At 34.3% G+C, this 23,166-nt stretch overlaps 5 protein-coding genes and 1 non-coding gene across 12 annotated transcripts in view; 2 read left to right on the forward strand and 4 right to left on the reverse strand.

Annotated features, from left to right (window-relative positions):
- The window catches only part of LOC126753813 (serine/threonine-protein kinase GL21140), a 74,050-nt gene extending 65,040 nt beyond the window's left edge, over positions 1-9,010 (reverse strand). Inside the window, exons 1-2 of one of the 4 annotated variants that reach the window (XM_050465519.1) lie at positions 8,877-9,010; positions 7,843-8,096 (exon numbers count right to left, since the gene is read on the reverse strand). In XM_050465519.1, the coding sequence (XP_050321476.1) occupies positions 7,843-7,847 (5 nt within the window). In that variant the 5' untranslated portion in view covers positions 7,848-8,096; positions 8,877-9,010. Of the gene's footprint in view, positions 1-7,842; positions 8,157-8,726 lie in introns of all 4 variants that reach the window. The other 3 variants (XM_050465518.1, XM_050465516.1, XM_050465517.1) reach the window with 3 other exon arrangements.
- Positions 770-4,036, forward strand: LOC126753814 (uncharacterized). Its single transcript, XM_050465520.1, has 6 exons — positions 770-1,384; positions 1,446-1,723; positions 1,797-1,969; positions 2,053-2,351; positions 2,433-2,649; positions 3,807-4,036. The coding sequence occupies exons 1-6, from the start codon at positions 1,277-1,279 to the stop codon at positions 3,986-3,988; spliced, it is 1,257 nt and encodes a 418-aa protein (XP_050321477.1). The 5' UTR covers positions 770-1,276; the 3' UTR covers positions 3,989-4,036.
- A 1,273-nt stretch (positions 9,011-10,283) lies between the features above and the next one.
- Positions 10,284-19,600, reverse strand: LOC126751930 (sarcolemmal membrane-associated protein). 4 transcript variants are annotated; one of them, XM_050462384.1, is made up of 5 exons: positions 19,418-19,600; positions 18,507-18,751; positions 15,122-16,773; positions 14,362-15,012; positions 10,284-13,835 (listed from the first exon to the last, which is right to left on the reverse strand). In XM_050462384.1, exons 3-5 carry the CDS (start codon positions 16,769-16,771, stop codon positions 12,324-12,326), a joined length of 3,813 nt encoding a protein of 1,270 aa, XP_050318341.1. In that variant the 5' UTR covers positions 16,772-16,773; positions 18,507-18,751; positions 19,418-19,600; the 3' UTR covers positions 10,284-12,323. The 4 variants fall into 4 exon arrangements, with proteins under 4 accessions (XP_050318341.1, XP_050318339.1, XP_050318342.1 ...); XM_050462382.1 differs by lacking the exon at positions 18,507-18,751 and having other exon boundaries at positions 19,418-19,599; XM_050462385.1 differs by lacking the exons at positions 18,507-18,751; positions 19,418-19,600 and adding an exon at positions 18,885-19,396.
- Positions 19,601-20,059: 459 nt separating this feature from the next.
- Positions 20,060-21,183, forward strand: LOC126752829 (iron-sulfur protein NUBPL). The gene is made up of 3 exons (XM_050463822.1): positions 20,060-20,154; positions 20,210-20,351; positions 20,417-21,183. Exons 1-3 carry the CDS (start codon positions 20,122-20,124, stop codon positions 21,127-21,129), a joined length of 888 nt encoding a protein of 295 aa, XP_050319779.1. The 5' UTR covers positions 20,060-20,121; the 3' UTR covers positions 21,130-21,183.
- Positions 21,131-22,789, reverse strand: LOC126752828 (deoxynucleotidyltransferase terminal-interacting protein 2). The gene is given in 5 exon segments (XM_050463821.1): positions 21,131-21,383; positions 21,443-21,607; positions 22,093-22,433; positions 22,491-22,539; positions 22,541-22,789. Coding segments are annotated over 5 exon segments (900 nt in total). The 5' UTR covers positions 22,676-22,789; the 3' UTR covers positions 21,131-21,173.
- LOC126754307 (small nucleolar RNA U85) lies at positions 21,676-21,976 on the reverse strand. Its single transcript, XR_007666287.1, has one exon. It is a non-coding gene; the product is annotated as a small nucleolar RNA U85 (small nucleolar RNA).
- Positions 22,790-23,166: the final 377 nt, after the last annotated feature.

The following is a 23,166-nucleotide window of genomic DNA, read 5'->3' on the forward strand; positions in this document are numbered from 1 at the left end:
TGATCGTCTGTTTCCAGGTCGTACGCATAGATCCAAGACTCATCACCAGTAGTAATACGTTTCATGACATCCTGGTAGTTGGAAAGCATTGTTTCACAGACGGTAACACGATGCTGTTTTTCGAAAAAAAATTAGGGATTTTGGAACCAATTGTGCTTTCATTTCTTTTAAAATGGTTTTCACTGATCCTTCCGATATTCTATCGATACCAGTAAGATCTCTGACTGTCAATTCTTAAGCACCAATTCCTCTATTTTATTGACGAGTTGATCATCAGTTGATGTTGATGGCCGTCCTGGTTGTTGGTTCGTAATCAACGCGTTATTTACTCTCTTTGAAAAACTTGTACCAATCAAAAACACTTGCTCTCGACATTGACTCAGTTCATCAAGCTGATTATATATACAATTTATAGAGTCTCCGACGTTTCCTTTTGGGTGTAACAAACATCGTAGCAACTAAATATACCCTGTTCAGGGTACTAAAATAAATAATATCTATGTAATTACACAAGCTGAATTGAATGCAATTTCTAAACCTTATCTCTCCAAATGACAGTTTTTAAAGCGATTTATTTTATTCTCGAAATCTTCACATTTATATATGTTGTTGTTAAATGATAAGACAATCAAGGATAATAGATAACCTAACTAGCTCTCAAGCTTATCAACCACTCAAATGATATACACACTAGAGCGGGTTGATTTACAGACAACCAAAAAAAAACGGAAAAATCGTATATGCGAGAAATATGCTAGGGATCATTCTGAACCGCTCCGCCTCAACATGTCAGGGTCTAAAACAGGTTTCAAACTAGCGACTTTTAAGGCGAAGTAGAGATTATAAAAATTTCTTCGACAGCTTTTGAGAGGTTCGAATGAAATTTAATAATACTTAACAATAAGAGGGAAAATAAAGAAAATCGTGATCTTAGCTTTTTAATTAAAAGCAAGAAACCGGAAAATAAAAACTCTGAATAATAAGTTGTATAGGAGATATGTGATATTGTTGTCCGATCTGCCCGATTCCCACAAATGATCAATATAATCACAAAATGCGCCTATGATTAGACTCTTATTTATGCGATAAGGCGATAAGATATTGTAGAAATATGAAGTACATTTATATAGCCAACAGTAAAATCTAAGTTTTGAAGCGAAATAGAGGTATAAAAGTGGGCCTCGCGCGCTACATTGTTTCAATTCTACAATTAAAGTGTCCGTAAGTACACGGCACGCGGAAGATAGAAAATTTTCCATTTAAAGGCAGCATTAAAATGACAAATAACAAACAGGACAGCGAGGAAGAGTTTACATTCCCGGAGTGGTTGGACGTGGCATTTTTCGAAAACGTGCTGAAAAATGTCGAAACTGAAAGCGCAAAGGTGTGTATACTTGACCATATTATAATTTCACAACCTTTTGAAATAAAACTACGTTTGTTAGGTCACCAATTTAGAGCTGAAACCAGGAACATTGAAAAATGATAACTACTCAAGCGTTTTGCTACGAGCCAAAGTTAACTACAGATTGCAGTCGCAGCCAGCGCAAAACAAGGTTTCATCATTCATATTAAAAGTCGAACCGTTCATGGAAGAAAACAGAAAAGAAATTATGGGAGATTATTGTTTATTCGATACGGAAATAACCATGTATTCTAAAGTGCTGCCGATGATCGAAAAGGTATTGAGACAATTTGGTGACAAAACCGTTTTGGGACCAAAGTGAGTAACCAATTTGAGAAACAAAACAGAAACCGGACAAGGAAAGTAAATTTTTAACGTATTTTTTTTAAAGGCTCATCGCCTACAGCACCACCGCACCAGCATATGTGATTTTCGAAGATTTGGCGCTCAAAGGCTACAGCACAATTGGCTACCGCCATCCTGATTTAGATGAAATAAAAATTACACTGCTTAAGCTGGCGAAATTGCATGCGGTCAGCTACAAACTGTGCAAAGAGGAGGCGAGTAAAACAAATTTTTAATTAAAATTTCCAACTCGATATAATTTTATTAACCACTACACTTGATGTTCGCAACTTTTTAGGAAGACAATATAATAACGACCTTAGGCAAGGGTTTAATGAACTCTGGCGACCCCAATAACTTGCCAGCTATTAAATATGGCATTACATTTCTCAAGGAGGTTCTAAGTGAACACGATGACTTGAAACGCTTCGTGCCGCACATTGAATCTGTCGAGCATTTATTATTGGCAAAGACGATCGATTTGTTTAACGAAGGCAGCCGTGGTAAGCGAGATGGCATTTTTGTGCTCAACCATGGTGACTTTCATTTGAAAAACATAATGATACAAAAGAATAGCGACCAACTTACTGACGTTATGCCGGTAAGCAAAGTATTTTACTATATAAATTAAAACAAAATTTAACGGTCTCTCTCTTTTTTTCTCTTTCTCTTGGGTGCGTAGCTTGATTATCAGATCAGCATATTCGGATCGCCGGCGATTGATCTTCACTTTGCGTTTACAGTGATGTTTAGCCCCGAATTACGACGGGACCACCATGACGAGCTACTCTATTTCTATATCGAAAATTTTCAGAATACACTGCGCAAAACGGAATATAAAGGACATATTCCGACAAATATTGAAATTCGCCAAGAATTGGCAAAACATAGATATTGGGGTAAGTTCGGCTGTAATGCTACAAATTTATATTAAAACATTACATTTGACCCGGACTAGTCCATTTAAACTCCGCGAATCGATAACTTTTTTTGCTTTTCCTGTGTGAAGCTTGATCATCATATGTAATTTTACCGACTGTGATCGTATTTTTTCGGTTTCGGCTCATTTTCGTAGCGCCATTCACTAGATTGTTTGACAGTCTCAAAGTCATATTCATAAACTGACGTCTCGAAACAGTAACGATGCATTTGATGAACGTATGTATGTAGGTTCCTTGGCTACATTTCCAAGCATCTCTTTTGCGGCCTGTACTTGACCTGGGTTTTGAAAAGGATTTAGGAATGTTGGTAGGAGTCTAACATTGACACACTTGACCAAAGTATTAACCAAAATGTGTTGAGTCGATTCATGAGAAATGTTGAGATTATCTGCTCTCTCTAATGCCGACATGACGATCACTGTTTCTTTAACTTTTTCGATGTTATTGTCATTAACAGAAGGAAATGGGCAATTTGCATGCAGTAAGTTTTCAGTGACTTCACGACCTTCACTTAATGCTTTGTGCCACTCAAATACAGGGTGTTTTTTTAGTCAAGAGGAAATAATACGACCACTTTTTGTGTAGCAATCGGGACTGTCTGCCATCAATAACGCCCCGAATATTCTCTTCCAAAGCCTCAATCGCCTCGATCTTACCTGCGTAGACAAGCGACTTCACGTATCCTCACAAAAGATAGTCCAACAGTGTTAAGTTGCAAGATCTTAAAAGCCGCGACGCGACCTAACGCTCTCACCAAAAGTTTCCTTCAATAAATTGATTGTTTCGTTGGCTGTAGCGCCATCTTGTTGAAAACAAAGGTCATTCACATCAACATCTTCTATTTAAGTACGAAAAAGTCCGGTAATCCAACCAAAGTGCCTAGTGCGATACAAATTTGCGCAAATGGAGAATCCTAACAAAAAAAAAATGCGTGCTTTGAATATTAACTGCATACATGCAGATTGATATGATTCAAAATAAAGAGACTAACTTCTATCGACCAAGACAGATGACAGTTTTCATTTTTAAAATATGAACTAAGGTTTAAAGGTTAATAATATTAAAAACTTGAACATTTACTACTAATTTACATAAACAATTTCCTTCAAACACAGGGCTATTCTTACTCCTTTGCTTCCTAATATTCAACTATACTTTTATCAAAGAGAATATAGACATTACGGATGTGATTGAAAATCCTGAAGTACAAAGAAGAGAATTGGAAAACCCAAAATTGCTGGAGGAGCTACGGGAGCTGTTGCCGAGGTTTCTATATAAAGGCTATTTTGAAATATAATAATTGTAAAAAAAATTAATTTAAGTAAAAAATAATATTGCAATATCACATGCGTTTTTTTTAAATATTTGTTGTTGTCGTATTTTTTAGTGATAATGTGGAAAGATAATGAATGACTTCGACTTCAATTTTTTTTTAATTATTCAGGTATCATATATTTTCGAATCAGTTCAATTTGTTCGATTAGTTTTTTGAACAATTGAGGCTTTAAGCAATCCGTATAATTCGTATTTTATTAACTGCACTAAGCCATCAAGGTTACAACTTTATATTCTCTTAATTCAAATATTATTACAAGTAAAAATCAATACCAAGGCCGCGGCTACAGAAGAGCGCTCCAATAATTACTTATCATATAAAGAACCAACATTTTTCGAACGGTTTTTTCATATTCATAGCATAATTGGACCAATTTGCCCCTAGAAACAGCGAAGTGCAAGTCAGTGTGTTGTCGTGATAGAAGAGCAAAAAGTGTATTCGTCAGATAAGGCCATTTTTCTGCAATTCAGCGTCGATCTGCCAATAATTCTGCATAGTCAAAGTCTTGTGACCTTCTTGTTCTTCTCCAAGTAGTCGAAATTAATCACACCTTTTCTATCCAAGAAAATTTTGATAATTTCTTTCCGCCCGATAATGCAGTATTCGCCTTCTTCGAAGCCGACTCGCCGGTAAAGTTTGTTGTTTCGACTGTTCTTTGGAAGACAGCCTATTTACCTTCAAAGTCTTCGCTATTTGTTAGACTGACCCTTGGAAAAAATTCAATTTATCTTCAAAGAAACTTTTCGACATTTTGGTGCGAGTAACTTTATTTGTAAAATATTTTTATAAAATAGGGCGAAATTCACTTTTTTTAAACGGCGACATTTAATCGATTTTTATTTTTTTTTCGATCGAATGACATTGTACGGTCAATATACATATGTATTTTAGAGCGAAAAACGGATAGGGTCGAAAACGCTGAAACAGTGGAGGACTTCGCCGGAGATCATAACACAAAAAGCTTTAATATTTTGGCGTTTAAGAAATATAAAAATTACTAAAGTCGCAACAAATCTTTAATAAACAAACTTCTAGTGTAATCTCTGGCCGGAGAAGACCAGCAGTGCATACCATTCCTGCTTCGCTTTAACACCACTAAATATTTATCACATATGTATGTACATATTTGAATGAAAGACAGTAGAAAGCATGGTGCAGAAAATTCATATATTCGCTTTTGTGCCTCAGGAATTGCGAAAGTTTTTACATTCGAAATTAACTCTTCTTTCAAATTAGTAATTAAATGAAATTAGCCGAAAAATTTTGCAAAATAAAAATTTCCAATAATGCACAATAATCTAAGTTCGTATTTTTCCGATTGGGCTTTTACGCGACTGTAACACAACGTCATAGCAGTGGCTGGCTAACCGAACTGATGCTCGCCGCACTAGTGTTTATTTGCCGGCAGATTGCCAAATCTACGTGTGGCACTGCCCTAACGAGAAAGGCTGGTGGCGATGCTGACGTCGATTGGTGGGCGGTTGTGCTGTTGAGTCTGGCAAACCATTTTCATGCATTCGATTGTTTATTTTTAATTCAATTTGAAATTACGTATTTTACGGTGTATTTTTGGCATGCGGTCATTTATCCACATTCGAACTGATAGTTTTTTCTTTTCGTTTTTGTACGCGTGTTTGGCGAACGCGATTGAACTTTCAATTTCATTTTTTATGATTTATACAATATTTTTAAATGACATAATTATGCGGCTTTTCTCAACATTTTCGGTGTGCACATGCATACATGTATATAACACACTTATTGTCTTTAATTGATTCTTATAATGCCAATTACAAAAATATGCCTGGCAAATTTACTGCACACATGTACATACAAATGTACATATATTTGTTTGCATGTGTGTATTGTGTATTTATTTCTGAATCGGCTGAAAAGTTTAATGTACTCATATTCGCTTTATTTAATATTTTTTGCCCATTAGCCCATAGAAATTCCAGTGATCGTGGGGAAAGTTTATTAAAAAATTCAGTGGCACGAATGAAATTGTAATTAAAAATAACTGTGCGAGCGAAGTAATATTTAACGGCAATTATCTATATGAATGTACATATGTATGTAATATATAAATATACCTACGGTGCTTCTGATAAGCATGAACGTAATTGTTGTTGGTATAAATATCAGTTTAAATTTAAGAAATTATCTGTGGTGGAAATTGACTTATATGGAAGGTAAAGCTTTTTATACCGTGAACAAGGTATGTATATTAAGTTTGCTAATAAGTTTATAATTCCTAGAAGAAAATTTTGAAGACCCTATAAAGTATGCATAAACATAGAAGAATAATCCCCATGACGCGCTGAGCCAATTTAGCCATATTCCTGTGTCTGTCCGAATGGCCGTCTGTATATTCACGAACTAGCCCCTTAGTTTTTAAGATATCGATCGGAACCTCCCTTATAGGACTACTATAGCATATAACCACCATACAAACCAAACGATCAAAATCTAGTCCTTGAATGAAAAACTTCTGTATTTAATACCATAACTTGAATTTAAAATTTTTTGTTGTTTTTCTGAATGTTCGATAATTATTTAGAGATATTACTTTGGAATTAAATACCTTATCAGCATATAATATGTAGAAGGTAAAAAAAATCATAACTTTCGACCGCCTTATCTTACCAAAGAATTCTCGATTACTCTCAGATATAATATAAGTACTTGTATGTATGTATATTATACTATGATATTTAAAAATTAAATGAATGTCAACAGAAATACATACAAGTATATTATACTATGATATTTAAAAATTAAATGAAAGTCAACAGAAATTTTGGTAGTTATCACGTTTATCTCTATTATGACAACAGCGAAACAACAAAAGAATTTTGCACAATGCGGTTCCACATGGAGTGATAAATAAAACTGATACATAGCAGAAATAACAAAAGCACTTATGTATGTGCACACATTTACATAGCGTATATATGTATAGGAATATCTAACTAACAGTTCGGCTCCAATGTGCGAATTTAAAAGTTATTCTATAAACATTTGTGTACACGAGTTTGCTATGAATCATCACATGCTTTATAAGAGCAGAGTAGTGTGTTAAAAACTGAAAGGAAACCACAAACAAATACATATGGCTATATGGACATGTATAACTAATTATAAATAATTTTTTCATAAATGTTAGTTGTATGGTATGTCTTTGCATTGGAATTTAAATTGAGCGTGTAATTAATAAGCAGTAATAACGGGAAGTATTATAAGTAAAGTTCACACTATATATTACTATGTTTTTTGGTATACATAGTATCTAGTGAAAGGTGCCCTATAAAAATTAAAAAAAAAAATCATTTTATTACAAAATCACACTTTTCCACACGTACTATGTACATACATATGTATGTACATAGATTTGTATGTAAAAGAAAAATCACAATACATTATTATAAAGTACATATTCACAAAGATGGCAAGCAGTTTGAATGCTTGAAGAATACACAAATTTAAATTTAATTTTTGCATCAGGTTTTGCAGTAAACGTAAAAAGAACTTAGAACCAGTTAGCAATGGCGTTAACTGCCTGAAGCATTTGAAATTCGATAGAATTAAAAAGTGAAGAGAATGCCGGACAAATTTTTAAAATTAACGTCTTTGTTCGCTTATCTGGGTTAAATAAATAAAAGCTGATATTAAGTTAGCATAAAGCAATAATTCAATTTCAAAGAGCACATACATATACATACATATGTGTTGTAAAATTAATAATATAATGGCTTCTAACACATTTTTAAATATCGTTTTAAAAATTTATTTTGCTGATGTTGTAAAAAACTTACCTCATTGATTATTTTTTCACCGGCGCAAGCGGAATTTATAAGGTGCGGAATCAAGAATATGGTGCTTGTTTTCTATTTCGCTGTAGTTATCGTGATGCGTTGCTAGTTTTGAATTATTTCTAAACTTTCTTTAACAAATTCATACATATATTAAGCTGCTAATTCTTAATGCACATAGCAAAGGCAATCGAATTAGCAACGTTATTAGTTTGTTGGTCTTTTTGGTACGGTAAGCCAATTAGAATCGCATAGGTCTACATATATCACAAATTTCCCATTAAAAAAATTAAGTTAAAGAAATTAACAAAGGAGGACTGAAAATGCGCGATTTTTAAATTACAATATGTAAAAATATATATAACTTTTGAAATAGGTACAATAACACAATATAACTTTGATAATTGTTTCTATGAAGTTGCCGAAAGGGCAATAGAAATTCAGATAGCAGTAAGAAAAACAAATAATTAGTCACAATATTTTCCGTAACAATTATTATAAGTAAACAAATATTTAATTACAGACGAATATTAAATTAACAATGGATTTAACTATTCTAGCGCTTTTCAGTTGGCAACCCTTGAACTGAAGAAGTATTTATTCGTTAGTTACTGCCACTGTTTGCTCCACTCTTTTCCCTTCCATTTTTTCTTTTCCTATTCAACTTATTGTCGGTTTTCCTGTTCCCCTCCCCTTTAACTTTACATTCCAATTGCAATTGCAAATTGCCGTCGTTGTATTAGAACAACATTTTAATATTTTAGCAGAACACAAGGCATTGGCTTCTCAATTAAATTTTACAATATATTCCAACACATTTGCAATTACTGCATTGCAATAAAATTACGGCTTTTCATTTAACACAAAAGTTCAAGCTGAACACTCACACATAAGCACTTAACAAAAACGAAGGCAGGTTGGCTGATCACACGCCCCTATATGTACGTACGTTGCTGATAAACGACCAACACAAATATATATTAACATATATATGTATGTTGTGTTCTTTTTTTCTTGGAAAAATTTTAGTCAATCACCGGAAGACACTACACAATGATTTATTTCACTTCTTGGTTGTTTAAACATAAAATTCACAAATCTAAAAAATATGTAGTAAATTCGCCGCTATAAGCACTCGTACACATCAGAGAAAAAACGAAACTGACAACTCACAATTGTACCGCTGACAGAGCAATGCACAAAGTAGTCAAAGATGTGAAAGAAGAAGAAGACTAATTAATGAGTTTTACGTGAAGAAAATTCTCACACCCTAACCTGACAGAGTTGCTTGCGGTCAATTATATTTTTGTACATTAGGTATATATGAAAAAAGAATGATATAAATCAAAATAAAAATCTGTATTCTTCTCTAAAGAGTTCTTTTCATAAACTTTAGATTGTAGGAAGTAAGCTTAATTCAAATGCAGCTCTGAACTATTGTGAATACAATCTCACTGCCGATAATTTATCGAATTTATAAATATTTTATATTAATGTGATATAAAGCTACTCAAATGAAAATTAAGAAAAAATAATATTATATACATTTGTTATTATTTTTAATTTATTTACTAACTTTTAATTATTAAATTTTTCTTCCAATATGTTTCAAGACCGGGTGACTCCAGTTATATGAACTATACCTTTAACTACCGGAAACGGAAGTTACTTCCTCCAAAAGGAAATGTTGTTAAAATTTTACTTAACCAAATATGTTTCTGCTATATTATTTGTTCTAAATGTTAGATTGCGATTTTATCGAAAGTTAGCACTTTTTATCAACAGCCTTGAAGTAAACACACATACCACAACTAATTGCGGCCATCTTTAAACTGCAGTTATTCGCCGATATTTACGTGACTGTGATTTCAATTAATTTCTGCTTATTGTTAATTGCAACACATTGTGTAATAAAAACGTGCGAAAAGAATTTTTCAACAATCACGCTAATATTATTAAAAGAGCTATTAAATGAAATAGTGTAAGTTTTGTATGCAGATTGGATGTATGTACATATATAAATGCATGTACCTTCTGAGATTTGGTGTAAGAATATATTTCAAAGAATTAAGTAATAACAAACATGCATATGATACTTGCATGAGACGCAATCGCCATGACATTGCGGTTAGGTTTGATTCGCTGCCAACTAATAAGCATTGAGCAGGTGTGTGAAGAAAATGAGCAGAAATAACGACGTAGTGTCTAGCCACATAGTACAGCGTATGTATGTATGTACATAGAGAATGTGACTTTATAAATTTGTGTGCAATTCCGTATATTTGTATTCTCTGTAGTTTATATATATTATAGATATGTATCATTAATATTTCTGATATAAATCAGTAGTAATTATGCAATTGCTAGATGTTTAACGCAAGTCACCATTGTTAATTGTATATAAAAAACCTTTTTTTTTCAGGAAAATAATCAGAACACACGCATAAGAATTTAATAATTGTTTTTATTCGTGATTTCTTTATCTTCTATATTTCGTATTTCGTTTTCAATAAGATGCGTGATTGTTTGTGTATCGCATTTAATAGCATATAAAATACACTACATAATTTACGCAATAATTTTCAAATAATATTACATACATATTTCGCCTGTTTTGCATATTACATTTTTTTTGTTTTATAAAATTATATTATTACAAATTATGATAATAATTTCAACTAAAAACTAACAATTTAAATAATATTATGATAATAGCAGTAGATAATAATCAATAATTAATGTAGAGCACACAATTTGCAAATTTTTAAATAAAAAAAAACAGCTGCATTGCTTCATACGCATACATTTACACATTATGCGTTAGTGTAAAGCGATCAAAAATTTACAAACAAAAACAGATCAGGTGTTATTTTTTTCTATAATTAATCAACAGAAATTACCAGCGATTTTCAATAAACAAACAATTGTTCTGCAATATAATTCAAAGCGAATTACAATTGTACAGGAGCGGGCGGGCGTATGAAGGAATTGGTTTAAAATGATAATACAATATATATTTCGGTAAATTGAGACAGCAAATGAAGCGAAGCAAAACAAATTGTAGAATTATAGCCATTGACACCTTCGCTTTGCATAAAATAAGGTGAAATGTTAAATATTTTTAATTGAGTTATGGCGTGATCTGCTTTAGGCATTGTTGAGCTATGTACTTTGAAAAATTTCAAGAATGTATCAAACATTAACGCTTTTTTCGTACATTTCTGTTGTTGTTTTTGCTAACCACGCAAATGATAATTTTTTATTATAGTATATACGAGTATGTAAATATGAATGTAAGTTAATGTAAGTGTTAAATAAGCGCCGTAAGAGTATAGAATAAGCATATAGTTTGTGATTGTGTTACGATTTCATAATAGCTTTTACGAATACGTGTTCCTATAAAATGTACGCGTGTTTTATATTTACTATATATATACGCATAAAGGCTTATATATATTTTTTTGTGAGTCTACGTATGCAATAATTTAAATTAAGTTTAAACAAATGCAATATTCACTTAATTGCAACGCACTATGAATGCAACCGCAATTAGGTAACAGCCAAGCAAGCAGCAGAGATGAGTGGGGCTTAGAGTTTAGTGTTTTACATAGATCTATTTCAAAGTTTTCGTATTTTTTCTGGAAATAAACGCCACACTTAATTTAAATGCACACATGCACACACAAATTTATACAGTTCATTTTTATCATAAATAATATATTTTTTTGCTTCACAGAATTACTTTTGCACACTCATTATTATGAACACTTTATATTGTGAACATATCCTAGTGTGTACATTTGTAAACAAACATAACATTTTTCGGCGTTGGGTTTTGCCTATGTTTGCGTTTCTGTGTTATCATTAAAGTTATATATTGTACATATTATATAATTAATATTATTTAGCTTTAATTTTATATGTATTGGTGTTTGTTTTTATTTGCGTTTAGTTAGCTTATTTCGATTACCTTAGTAATATGCTTTTTTGTGGCAATTTAAATTTGTTTACAAACTAAAAGTTTGCTAATATCTACAAGAATTCGTAATGGACCTAATTATTTCACATTGTTATGGATTTATCTTGTGGCGTATGAGTGTGTATGTGTTAAATCTATACCGGACAAGAAAATATGTTGGATATTTTGCCAAGTTGCTGCATATAAGTTCAGAATTCAGATTTAGAAAAGATAAAAAAACATACAGCAGCTTTTCTAATTTGAACTAAGATTTGGGCGCTACATATTGAGTTGCATACCAGCAGCAAAAGCCGACTGTTTATCTCATTTTCTGTATGCAGCCTAGCCATTTTGTTTGATTTTGTTTGTATGTACACTGTACAGCTGTTTAATCGCAACTTTTTGCAAACTTTCCTTTTCCGTACTAATGCATTTTTATTATTTATTGCATTTATCTCTTCGCTCCACATATCGTAACGCTTACCATTTTGACAGATACCGCGTAGAAGGCAGCAAACGGCCGCACTTAGAAATACATTGTGATAAAGTAAACAATAATTGCCACCACTACGGCACCGTAAGCCAACAATTGCTTCACCATATGCGTTTGCGCTTGTGTACCGGATTTCAGTAGCAGCTCCGCTATCTCGTTGCGTAACTGCAGATTGTCGTTTTGTGTCTTCTCCAGTCGCTCTTTGTACACGATCAGCTCCTCTTCGCGCTGCAAAGCACTGCTATTTAAGGCCGCCAAATCATCATGCAGCTGCGCTTCAAAATCGGACTCCAACGTACTCGCGCCGTATTGCTTATTATCAGCGTTTTGCAATTTAACGACGTTGCGCTCAGGCAACGCACCAGCCGTTTCCTTGACCCCAACTTCGGTCGACAATTCGGCTACGTTAACGGGTACCTTCGTTTCAGCGCCGCGGTGTTCGTCAATTGCGGTGCCGTTTTGTTCTGCTTGCAGCTGTTCGTTTTCTACGCTGACCGCCCGTTTATCAAGCAATTTCTCGAGTTCCCGCTTCTCTTCGCAGGCTTTTTGCACAACTTTTGATAGTTCGGCGAGTTTTTCTTTGTATGTGTCACATTCTATTTGCATTATTTCAAGCGTATTTTGTGCGTCACTCTCGACTTGCTCTAGCTTAAGATTTAACTCCTTTATCTGTCCTTGATAGGCGCGCACTTCATCCCTTAAAGTGACTTCTTCGCATGCCATAACGTTCGAAACGATTGTGGACGGTGTAGTCACTGTGACGCATTCTTCACTTTGCGCGTCATCATTAGCTGTTTGCTCTGATTGTAGTTTATTTTCAACTAAATTATCCACCTTTACATCATCTTCATCCTCAGCAGCTTCTATTAGTGGCTTCAAAGTATCTTGTGGTATCAGCTTATTGCCCGCAGTGGCGCTGGTGTTGAAAGACGGTGCATAACTTTGGAATTGTGTTTGCACCGTTATCGCAGGTGGCGGTGACAACTCCTTTGTATCCTCGGTCAAAACTTTCTGTAACTCATGTTCGTTCAGGTTGTCACATATCTCTTTGTATGCTTCACTCAATATGGCTACGCTACGTTTGAGTAATAATAGCTTTTGTTCATGATCCATCGGTGCGCAGCCCCCTTCATTGCGTGTTTCTTTTAAAGCCTCATATTCTGTATCTGTAGCATTGTGCTCTGTTGAATTAGCACCAGCTGATTTGTAGCACTCTTTCGACATTTCCGCCTCTACCAATTGACATAAAATGCTCTGTACGCTCTGTAATTTATTTTTCGATTTCTTATATTTTAATTTTATATCCTCCATTGAAGTACCAATACCACTTTCGCTATCGATGACAACATCGTTCTCAAGTAATGGAAGTTCTTGTTCATCACTCGAATCCGAGTCATTACAAATGGCCTTGAAGATATCAATGGAACCTTCCTTTTGATTCAAATCCGAATTTTGCAGCCATTTGAGTATTGTGGATTCCTTGGCATTGCTTTTTTGCTTATCCTCTTTTTGTGAAACATCAGATCTGGACGTACTGTTTAAGACCTAGAAGAAAGCGGAAGATAATCATGTAATTTTTTTTATATAAAAACAAACGAGCTTTGTTATTGTTGTTGTTAAAAAGGGTACCTAGTCCCCGTTGGGATGGTAAGGGTTAGGCAGGTAGTCGTCGACATCATCTAACGGAAGACCCAAGAAACGTGCTGTTTCGACGGGGTCGGACCAAGGGAAGGGAAGAACATATATTGGATATGTCTAGGTCTATACTGGATAAGTAGCAGTTTAACCTGCTACTCGCGGCAACTCGAGCTCTTCGTCTGTTTCACACACCATGTTTTATACCCTTAATACTGTAAATTAAGTTTGACACAAAGTTTTTAAAACCCAGAACTAAACGTGAGAGACCCTAGAAAATATACATAATCAGCATGACGAATCTTGTCACACAAACGGAATGACCAAAATCAAAATTTTGTATTTGTGAAGGGTATTATAGCTTTGGTGCAACCGAAATTAACCTTTGTTCATATTTTTGTTTTTTTTTTTACATAATTGATTTTAAGTATTTTACCTCCTTTTCATCATTGCTATGCAAAAATTTTGTTCCCACGCCATTCATTATCTCAAGGCTCTTCGTAACGCGCGGTGAACGCAATGCTTTGTTACTAGAATCTTTCTCATTTCCATCTTCCTTGTGTTCACCATCACCTTCATCAAATTTGTCTTCATTATCATCGTTTTCTTCCACTTCATTATCGTCGTCATCATCATCTCCCAAATCCATGTCGCCTATAGCTGCGTCTAACTTCTCAATGGCCCGTTTTTCCTCCTCATCTACCAGTTCAGCGCGCTGGAGCATGAATTCGGAAACACGGCGTCGCAAATCGTCACATTCCTGTTCGCGTTGATGCAATTTCTCGGACATTTCAGCGAGACGTTGCTCCTCTTGCTCTTTGATCTCTTGTTGCTTGCGTTCCGCTTCCTCTTTATATTCATTGTAATCGGTTTCGAGTCGTTGCAAACGCGTATTGACATCCTGTAGTGATTGCTTGGTATTCATTATTTGATCGCGTAAGATTTTACATTCACCATCAGAATTGGCATAAGCTAATTCCATTTTCGAGAGCATTTGCAGTGCATCACAACGCTCTTGGTAGACTTTGCGTAAGGCTTCTTTGGCTGTAAGTTGATATGAGTTTTTATCTTCGAGCAATTTTAGTACCTTAAATAAAATAGAGAGCAGAAAAAATTTGTTTGCATGAGAATATATACATATGTATGTATGTTCATATATAATTTTAATATTAATATTGTTCCCCGTAACTATGTACCTCATTTCGCAGTACGCTCTCTGGCACATTTTTCTCCATAATTTGCAATTTCTTCTCAAGCGAATTGATGCGGTGCAGCAATTGGTCCTCGGCAATGAGCGACTGCCAGCACAGCGCAGAATTCTTGCGCGTCGCATCCAAAACATTTTGTATATTGAAAAGTTTCGATTTCAACGCCTTCTCGCGCTGCGACACCTCTTGCATGTACAAATTCAAGCGATGCATCTCCTCGTAGCTAATACGACCTTCACCAGAATATTGTGAACGCTGGGCAGTCGCATCGATTGATATCGCTTCACGTCCGTCCGGCAAGTACAGCTTTACAAAAGCAATAATACAGCCATGCACTTCTTTGCGCGAATTCTCTAGCACATCAACACCGAACTTGACAATATCACCGAAATGCAGCTCCGCCGCCTCAGTGCCAAGTTTATTTTCATTAATGAATGTACCGTTTGATGATTTTGTATCCTTCACCCAAAATTTGCAATCATCCGTGTACCATAATACCGCATGATTGCGTGATAATACCTTGCAATCGAAAATAGCATTCGATTCGGATGCTTTACTCTTTGCTATCAGCCGTCCCACCTTACATTCAATGTTCGGCGTGAGGTTTATGGTGCGTGTCTGGAACGGATGTGAGTTGGCCTCGCAGAGGAGTATGATTTTCGCTTGACCATTGTTTTCGGCCGTCTCCAAATTCATACTGGCATTACTGCTGCTGCCTATATTTTGTACGGCATTGCTACCATTATTTGTTATATTCGTTTGTGCCTCCACCAAACCGCTGACGAAAGCTGAGCCCAACTCTTTCGCGGCCTGTCCAATATCCATGCCTATTGTGTTAAGAAAAGTATTTTGTAGATTACCTACCGCTGCATTGGCAGCGTTGACATTATTGCTAGCATTCATAACCGATTGTAATGCGCTGCTTAGCGCTTGCGGTGTAATGGGACTGCTGAGCGGCAAATTACCGCCCGACAGCGCCGTACCTGTGGTGATAGTGACCGCTTTCGATTGACGTACAATGGGTGATTGTAGAGTGCTCGCATTTGAACTTGGATTCGAGTACAAATTGGCATTATTGGTGCTTGTATTGCTGTTTGATATTTGGGCTGAACTCTCATTGGCATTTGTATTTACATTTGTAACGCTGCCATTCTCACCGCTATTACCACTAATGCTGGAATTAATATTGCTATTGGCATTAGCGGTATTAGCATTCGTATTTGAAGTATCACAGTTCAACACTTCCCTATTATTATTGACAACTTCTCGTGTAATAGACACCTCATCGTTCACTTCGTTATTTGCGGCAGGTAGAATATCGTCGATATTATTTTTTAGTTGTTGCGCTAACTGCTCTTGTTGCTCATGCGATTCATTATTTGGATTTTCAGACATAATTTCGTTATTTGCGTTGGCAGTGCCCGTTGTTGTTACTGGTGCTGTAATTGGGACTGCTGGAATTGCTGTATTATTAGTGCTGGTGATCTCTGTCGTCCTTGCAAGAACTTCCGTTGTCTCTGCGATGTTACGATTACCTGCGTTTGTTGTGTTAGTTGCTGTTGCTGTTTGTGCGCTTCCCGATGTTCTCTTTTGTTCATCTTCGCTATTGTTGAGCCATTCGTTGCTGGCTAAAACCATACCTGGAGCGAAAATGTGTAAATCACAATAAGTTATAGAAAAAATATTACTTAATAATAAATAAACATAAGTATGTGCTTAAAACATTCAACTCATCAGCAATATTGAAGCGGTGATATGACGTTCTATGTACGCACATAAATTTCTCTAAGTGCAGATAGTGGATTGCGGTTAAAAAAATAATAGCAAAAAACGCCGGATATTAATTTAAAAAAATATATTTATTCAGGGCTGCTGGTTGTCAAATACAATTTTTTATCTATTTTTTCTATAAATATAAACATTACTCATTGAGTGTTATATGTATGTATGTGCTACTTTTAGAAATAAATCATTTATGAGCAAAGGTATGAATAGTTAGTAGGCAAAGGCCGCCATTTGAACGCACTGTTTTTTTTTAATGTATGAAAATTGATACGAAAGGCCATTATATAAACAAATTATGTGCGCTTAAAAAAATAATAATTCAGTAAAATGACGTGTTGTTTATTTAGTAACTTATTTTCAAATTTCCTAAACATTAAATAAAACGATTATTAGATAGATGTCATTTCTTTATAATTGATTAACAGAATATGTATAAATACCAAATTAAATATTATCAAAGAAATACAAATTTGTTATTTTTATTACCGATAGTAATTACTGTGGTTTAAAGATTTTACACTAAAATTGTAAATATGCATATACACAATATGTACATACACATAAATTTATAGTGTTGTACATAAGTATCTTCGATATGCACACAAACCGAACGTGTTGCATGCATGCGTAAAGTAAACAAACTAACAAGTATCCATACATTGAATACTAGAGGCAATAACCCAGAAACTCTTGAAACATATTGCATTTTCAACAAATAATACTTCATAATGAATTGCTTTCTCACACAGACCACTGAAATAAGTTGGGAAACATATTTCTATAAAAATAGCAAGAATGTCTGGTAAAATTATGTATGCATTTACGTATGTGTATATGTACATACTAAATTGTTGTAAAAATATTTATATACACATATGTATACATGTACATGTCGAATTGTAAACATATAAACGAAGTTAGTTGTTAGATTAAATGATTCATTTTCAAAGGTATATATTTTTTTATGTTTAAACCAACTGATATATGTTAATTATATTTCACTTAACTGTCAACGAATCGAAGAACAATTTTAGGTTAAATTATACAAGCTTTTTGTTCATTAATAGTCAGCAAAACAGCAGCATTTGAAAATCATACAAGTAAATTAAGCTATGAATAATTAAAGAAATACATTTTCAATAATAATAGAAAAAGTAATGAAATAATTTACGTAAAAATATACTATATTTGGCACCTTAATGTAAATATGTATGTCAAATAGCCCATAACTGTGCATCAATAAAAAAAACCGAAAATAAATATTGGCAACGTGGACACCAAAAACTAAGCCAGAAATGAAAAAGGCATTAATATGCAATAAGTATCAATAACATCCAATGACGAAAGAAAGAAAGTTGTATAGAGAGCACAATTGAAATAGAATGTCTTTCTGATTAAATTTGAAGCAAAATACAATTTGTAAATGTTTTCAATAAAAAAGCCAACTAATGTTGTACATAAATGTAGCACCTGCATATTATTTACGCTACATTCATGTCTGTAAAATGTGAGTTATAATGGTTCCCACTTATGGCGTGCAATGTGAAGCGACAAACATGCTGTGCGCATACACTGACCAGTTCCATACCAGCAAAACTGCAACTGCTACAGACCCGCTTTTATGCAGCAACTTGCATTTCTATTACACTATAGTCACTATATATGTTTTTGTTATGTATTTCGTTGTTGCACTCCACCCGTGTCTTTCGTTGCGAGTCGATTACACTGACACAATGGTACTATGGCTATAATGTTATTGGCTCCGCAAGACAGTTTGACCGAGTAATCACTACACTGTCGTTGACTGCCTGATTGACGAGTAGCGTTTTACTGCTGCACAGAATGACAAAGTAGAAATTCTTTATTATGCACAATAAACGAATATTTAAGAGGCGACAAAAACACTATTGGTGGTGGGGATATTCACTATACAAAAATAAGCTCGGTTTGACACTTCTGTGCTTACTTATTCCAACTCTGGGTATAAAACAACTTATGCACAACACACCAAATTAATATATATATTAATTCAACTTTAAATTGCTTAATTGAGTTTAATTGCACTTGTGACACAAACGTCGTTATGGGCAACTGTTCGCTGTTGTTGCCCTTTTGTTATCTCACTAACTGTTTTGCCACAGAGTTTCTACTTCATCCATGTTTATCTTTTTTGGTTGATATACATATATAGGCACTTGGCACTTTACGGCTATATTTACTGTATTACAATCTTTTCTTCCTGACTGAAATATATTTTCATTGCTTATATTATTTCGCATTTCATATAATCGATTGTATTTCTTTTCTTTATTCACACTCGCTTTTTAAACCTGACAATCTCGTATTTCGTTTTCTATTGTTCGCTGTTCCTTTATATTCCCGCTGTTTTCTCCTCACCGATGTCGATGATTCTATATGGCTGCTTTTTCTGCCTGCCCTGTCCACACAGCTACTATTGCTACAACAGCACAATTAATATCTACATGAACACACACTCACCTCACAAATCGTTTGCAAAACTTTGTTCGCAATTAATTAGAAACAAATGAAATTTTGTAACTGGATAACATAAATTGAATGTATCGCATTTAAAACGTAAAATTATCCTATTTATTCGTATTTTTTAATTCTTATTATATTCACAGGAATTTTTTCAGTCGTTTCGTGCAGAAGAGAAGAAATTGATTGAAAATCGTAACAAAGTGTTGCCATACTGTCATTACAACTTGAAGTATGTGATGGTTGTGTTTTATGGCTGCTACTAAAAATTCTTGTGGAAAATCCTTTCGGCGACTTTTAATAGCTCAACTTTGATTTTCAAGTTTCATGGGTATTTAAAGATCTAGTCTATTTTTAATATAAATTTTAAAATTTGTTTTCAAAATTTTCAATATAAATTCTTTTATCTAATAAAAATATATTATATAATAAAAATTTCTGAATATTTTATGTCATCACGTGAAAACCGAAGTCATATTACTTATTTAAATATAAATCTAAATTATAACGTTGTTATCATTATTTTTAATGGACTTTTTTACAACTATTTACTTACTATTGAAACAATTTTAAAATTTTTTACATATGACAATGTAATAATACATGTGTACGCACTATAAATTTCTATGCATCCCATAAAAGCCATCAGCTGATTTTTGTTTACATCGTGTTAGCTTTAATTTTCACAATTATTTTGCTGCAAAATGCTTCGGGCCAATTTTCTATATTTATGTAAGGTACAACAACATAATTAAATATTGCTTTCCTGAATTCACACATTGAAATTTTCAGCGATCATTTGCTACGCATTTGACACCAAAACAGCAGGAACTTATGGCACGGGGACTACCTAAAAGAGCGCCACTGCCTGGTGTAACGAATATAGTAATTGTAGCTTCTGGTAAAGGTGGGGTAGGCAAATCCACTGTTGCCGGTATGTGACATCGAAACTAGTGTTCAAATAATTTTCCAAATATTCTAAATTATTTATATTTAAAGTCAATCTAGCTGTTAGTCTTGCAAATAAGGGTAAACATGTTGGTTTATTAGATGCCGACATATTTGGACCATCTGTGCCTCTAATGATGAATATACATGAAGAACCTTTAGTTGATGACAACAATTTAATGATACCACCCATTAACTATGGTGTTAAATGTCTATCCATGGGTCTACTCGCAAAACAAACAGACGCAATAATATGGCGTGGTCCTCTCGTAATGTCTGCAGTACAACGACTTTTAAAAGGTGCAGTTTGGTCACCACTTGATATACTTATTGTGGATACACCACCTGGCACAGGAGATGTACACCTTTCACTTGCTCAAAATGTGCCAATAGCTGGCGTGCTCTTAGTTAGCACACCACAAAAGGCAGCGTTAGAAGTGACACTGCGTGGTGCGCAAATGTATCGCAAATTGGGCGTACCGATAATAGGACTGACAGAAAATATGGGACATGCCATTTGTGGCAATTGCCGAACGCGTATGGAAATTTTTCAGAATGCAACCGATTCCTTTACAAAACAAATTGGTACGAATGTTTTGGCATCCATACCATTGGATGGAAATATTACGGAATGTTGTGATAAAGGTATACCTTCAGTGATTAAATATCCCGAAACAGAGTATGCAAAAAGCTACCAAAAATTAGCCGAATCTCTTACCCAGGCGTTACAGAAAAGCGCAACCGGCGAGAAGGAAAATAAATAAATTTGTATGTTTTAATTTATTAGCAAGATTAAAAAAAAGATAATTTAAGACTTATTTTTCTTCTGCTTTTTCATTTTTTGCATCGCCTTGCGATGTGCATATTTTTCACGACGTGCAACAACCTCTTTAAACTTCCGTTTTGTATAATTTTGGGCAGTTTCATCCTCTAACAAGTCGTCCACCAATGAACGTTTTTTGTGACGTGTTCCACGTTCGCTGTAGTAATCCAAGGGCGAATGTTGCACAGTGCCAATCTAAAATTGCAACATAAGGTTTATATGAATTGTTTTTTGTTTGCTTAAGTACAACTTACTTGGAAATATTTTGGCAGGACTTTCAAATCATTCTTTTTGTAAAAATGCTTAGGATCGAGTACGGAGCGCATTTGCAGTATCTTAAGCTCATTCGTGGTTTCCTCTGTCTGTTCTGTAGCTGGTAGATTGTACCATCCAGGACCCTTCGTTTTAGAGCGCTCAACCTTTGTAGTAAAAATACATTAATAAATAATTCTAAAAACCAACACAATTGACAATACATTTTTCGAACATTCATCAGTTTACTAAAGAAGTCATCAATGTGCACCTTAAGGCATCTCGGAAGATTTCTTATTATATATACATATATTGACAAAACAGTGCGTTTCAAAAAGCTAGTTAATGTATGTTCCAAATTAAATCATCGGCACAAAACTTTATTACCGTTGACAGTCTAATGTTGTGAACATTACTGTCCCGCCGGCCTTACAGCAGTTGTCACAAGTTCTGACACAGCTGCTAAGATTACAACGGGTGAAACTATTGTTTTGCTTGCAATATGTACGAGTCTTTAGATGAAATCTTCTTCAAACAATGCCAAAAGGTAACGACCGCACAATTCTAGTTGCGGCTTATGATGTCGAATATATCATCAGTTGATTTGTGTTTATAATATCTAATTTAATTTAATTCACTGTGTATAATTTACCCTACTAATTTCCCGTTGTTTCTTTTTAGTAAGGAACGGTAGCTCCTTTAGTCTACCAAAACCAGGTACTAATTGTGATTTCGCCATTTCCTTCTCTACATCGGTTTTTAGTTTAAGTTCTACATCAAACTTTCCGGTCGCTGGATTGTAATCAGAGAAATCCATTTTATTGTAACGCCCTTGGGGAATTTTTACAGGATTTTCCTTCATTTGCAATAAGACCGAATCAATTCTTTCAGTAAGTTTATCTAATTTTTCTTCAATATCACTTTTCGGTGTTTGTATTTTAGCTAGTTCCTCTTTGATGATTTGGGAAATGTCAATGTTCGGTGGTGGCAAACCTGAAATTAATTTGCGCAATGAATTGATTTTGAAATACTATGCATTATTTTAATTACCAAAGTAATCCTCATCCTCATCATCATTTTCCACTTCTACTTCTTGGTTTACCTGCTTCCAGGCTTTGTCTGACGCCTTCTTCCAAAGTACGCCATTGTGAATTGCTTTCAACTGTAGCTGTGCCATGCGTTTTACGTTCTAGCAAATTCGTATCACCAGCAGTATCCAAAACAAACAAAGACATTTTTGAATTTGTATTAAATATAAATATTTACATTGAAATTTGGAATTTTAAAAAATATAAAATAATCACTGCCTAACACGCGTGAATTTGGAAAACGTCATATGAATTGAAATACACGAATGTGTTGCCAGATTAATTAATTTAAGAAATAGAATTGTGTTCTTGGTAATCCTTAATTTTTACATTAACAAATATTGTTGCGATTCAGTAATACAAAGCACAAATCAACTAATAATAGGTAACCATTCGAAATTTCAATGCTGCTTAGAATGATAGAAACAGAAACAAAATCAGTGTAAATTCATCAAATATCGCTTCTTCACACACGTGTTTTAAAAGCTGTTTCTTCAAATGATAGTAGATATTTCCTACTAGAAGAAATTTTAAGAACAGAAACTAGCAGCTTTCTCTGTTTTTTACGCTCTTAACTTGCTAATTTCTCCGAGACACGCTTCTCCAGCAGAAACTTTGACAGCTAGTGATAGTTAGCA

Source organism: Bactrocera neohumeralis, chromosome 3 (assembly GCF_024586455.1).
Source record: "Bactrocera neohumeralis isolate Rockhampton chromosome 3, APGP_CSIRO_Bneo_wtdbg2-racon-allhic-juicebox.fasta_v2, whole genome shotgun sequence".
In the NCBI taxonomy this organism is placed as follows: domain Eukaryota; kingdom Metazoa; phylum Arthropoda; class Insecta; order Diptera; family Tephritidae; genus Bactrocera; species Bactrocera neohumeralis.

Bases quoted from the DNA above. Each gene is read 5' to 3' on its own strand.
- LOC126753814 (XM_050465520.1), top strand. From the start codon at position 1,277: ATGACAAATAACAAACAGGACAGCGAGGAAGAGTTTACATTCCCGGAG. The intron at 1,724-1,796 runs GTGAGTAACCAA...TTTTTTTTAAAG, and splicing joins AAAACCGTTTTGGGACCAAA to GCTCATCGCCTACAGCACCA. The intron at 2,650-3,806 runs GTAAGTTCGGCT...CTTCAAACACAG, and splicing joins GGCAAAACATAGATATTGGG to GGCTATTCTTACTCCTTTGC.
- LOC126751930 (XM_050462384.1), bottom strand. From the start codon at position 16,771: ATGGTTTTAGCCAGCAACGAATGGCTCAACAATAGCGAAGATGAACAA. The intron at 15,013-15,121 runs GTACATAGTTAC...ATTTTATTTAAG, and splicing joins AGAGCGTACTGCGAAATGAG to GTACTAAAATTGCTCGAAGA. The intron at 13,836-14,361 runs GTAAAATACTTA...GCTTTCTTCTAG, and splicing joins ATAGCAATGATGAAAAGGAG to GTCTTAAACAGTACGTCCAG.
- LOC126752829 (XM_050463822.1), top strand. From the start codon at position 20,122: ATGCTTCGGGCCAATTTTCTATATTTATGTAAG. The intron at 20,155-20,209 runs GTACAACAACAT...TGAAATTTTCAG, and splicing joins ATTTTCTATATTTATGTAAG to CGATCATTTGCTACGCATTT. The intron at 20,352-20,416 runs GTATGTGACATC...TTATATTTAAAG, and splicing joins AGGCAAATCCACTGTTGCCG to TCAATCTAGCTGTTAGTCTT.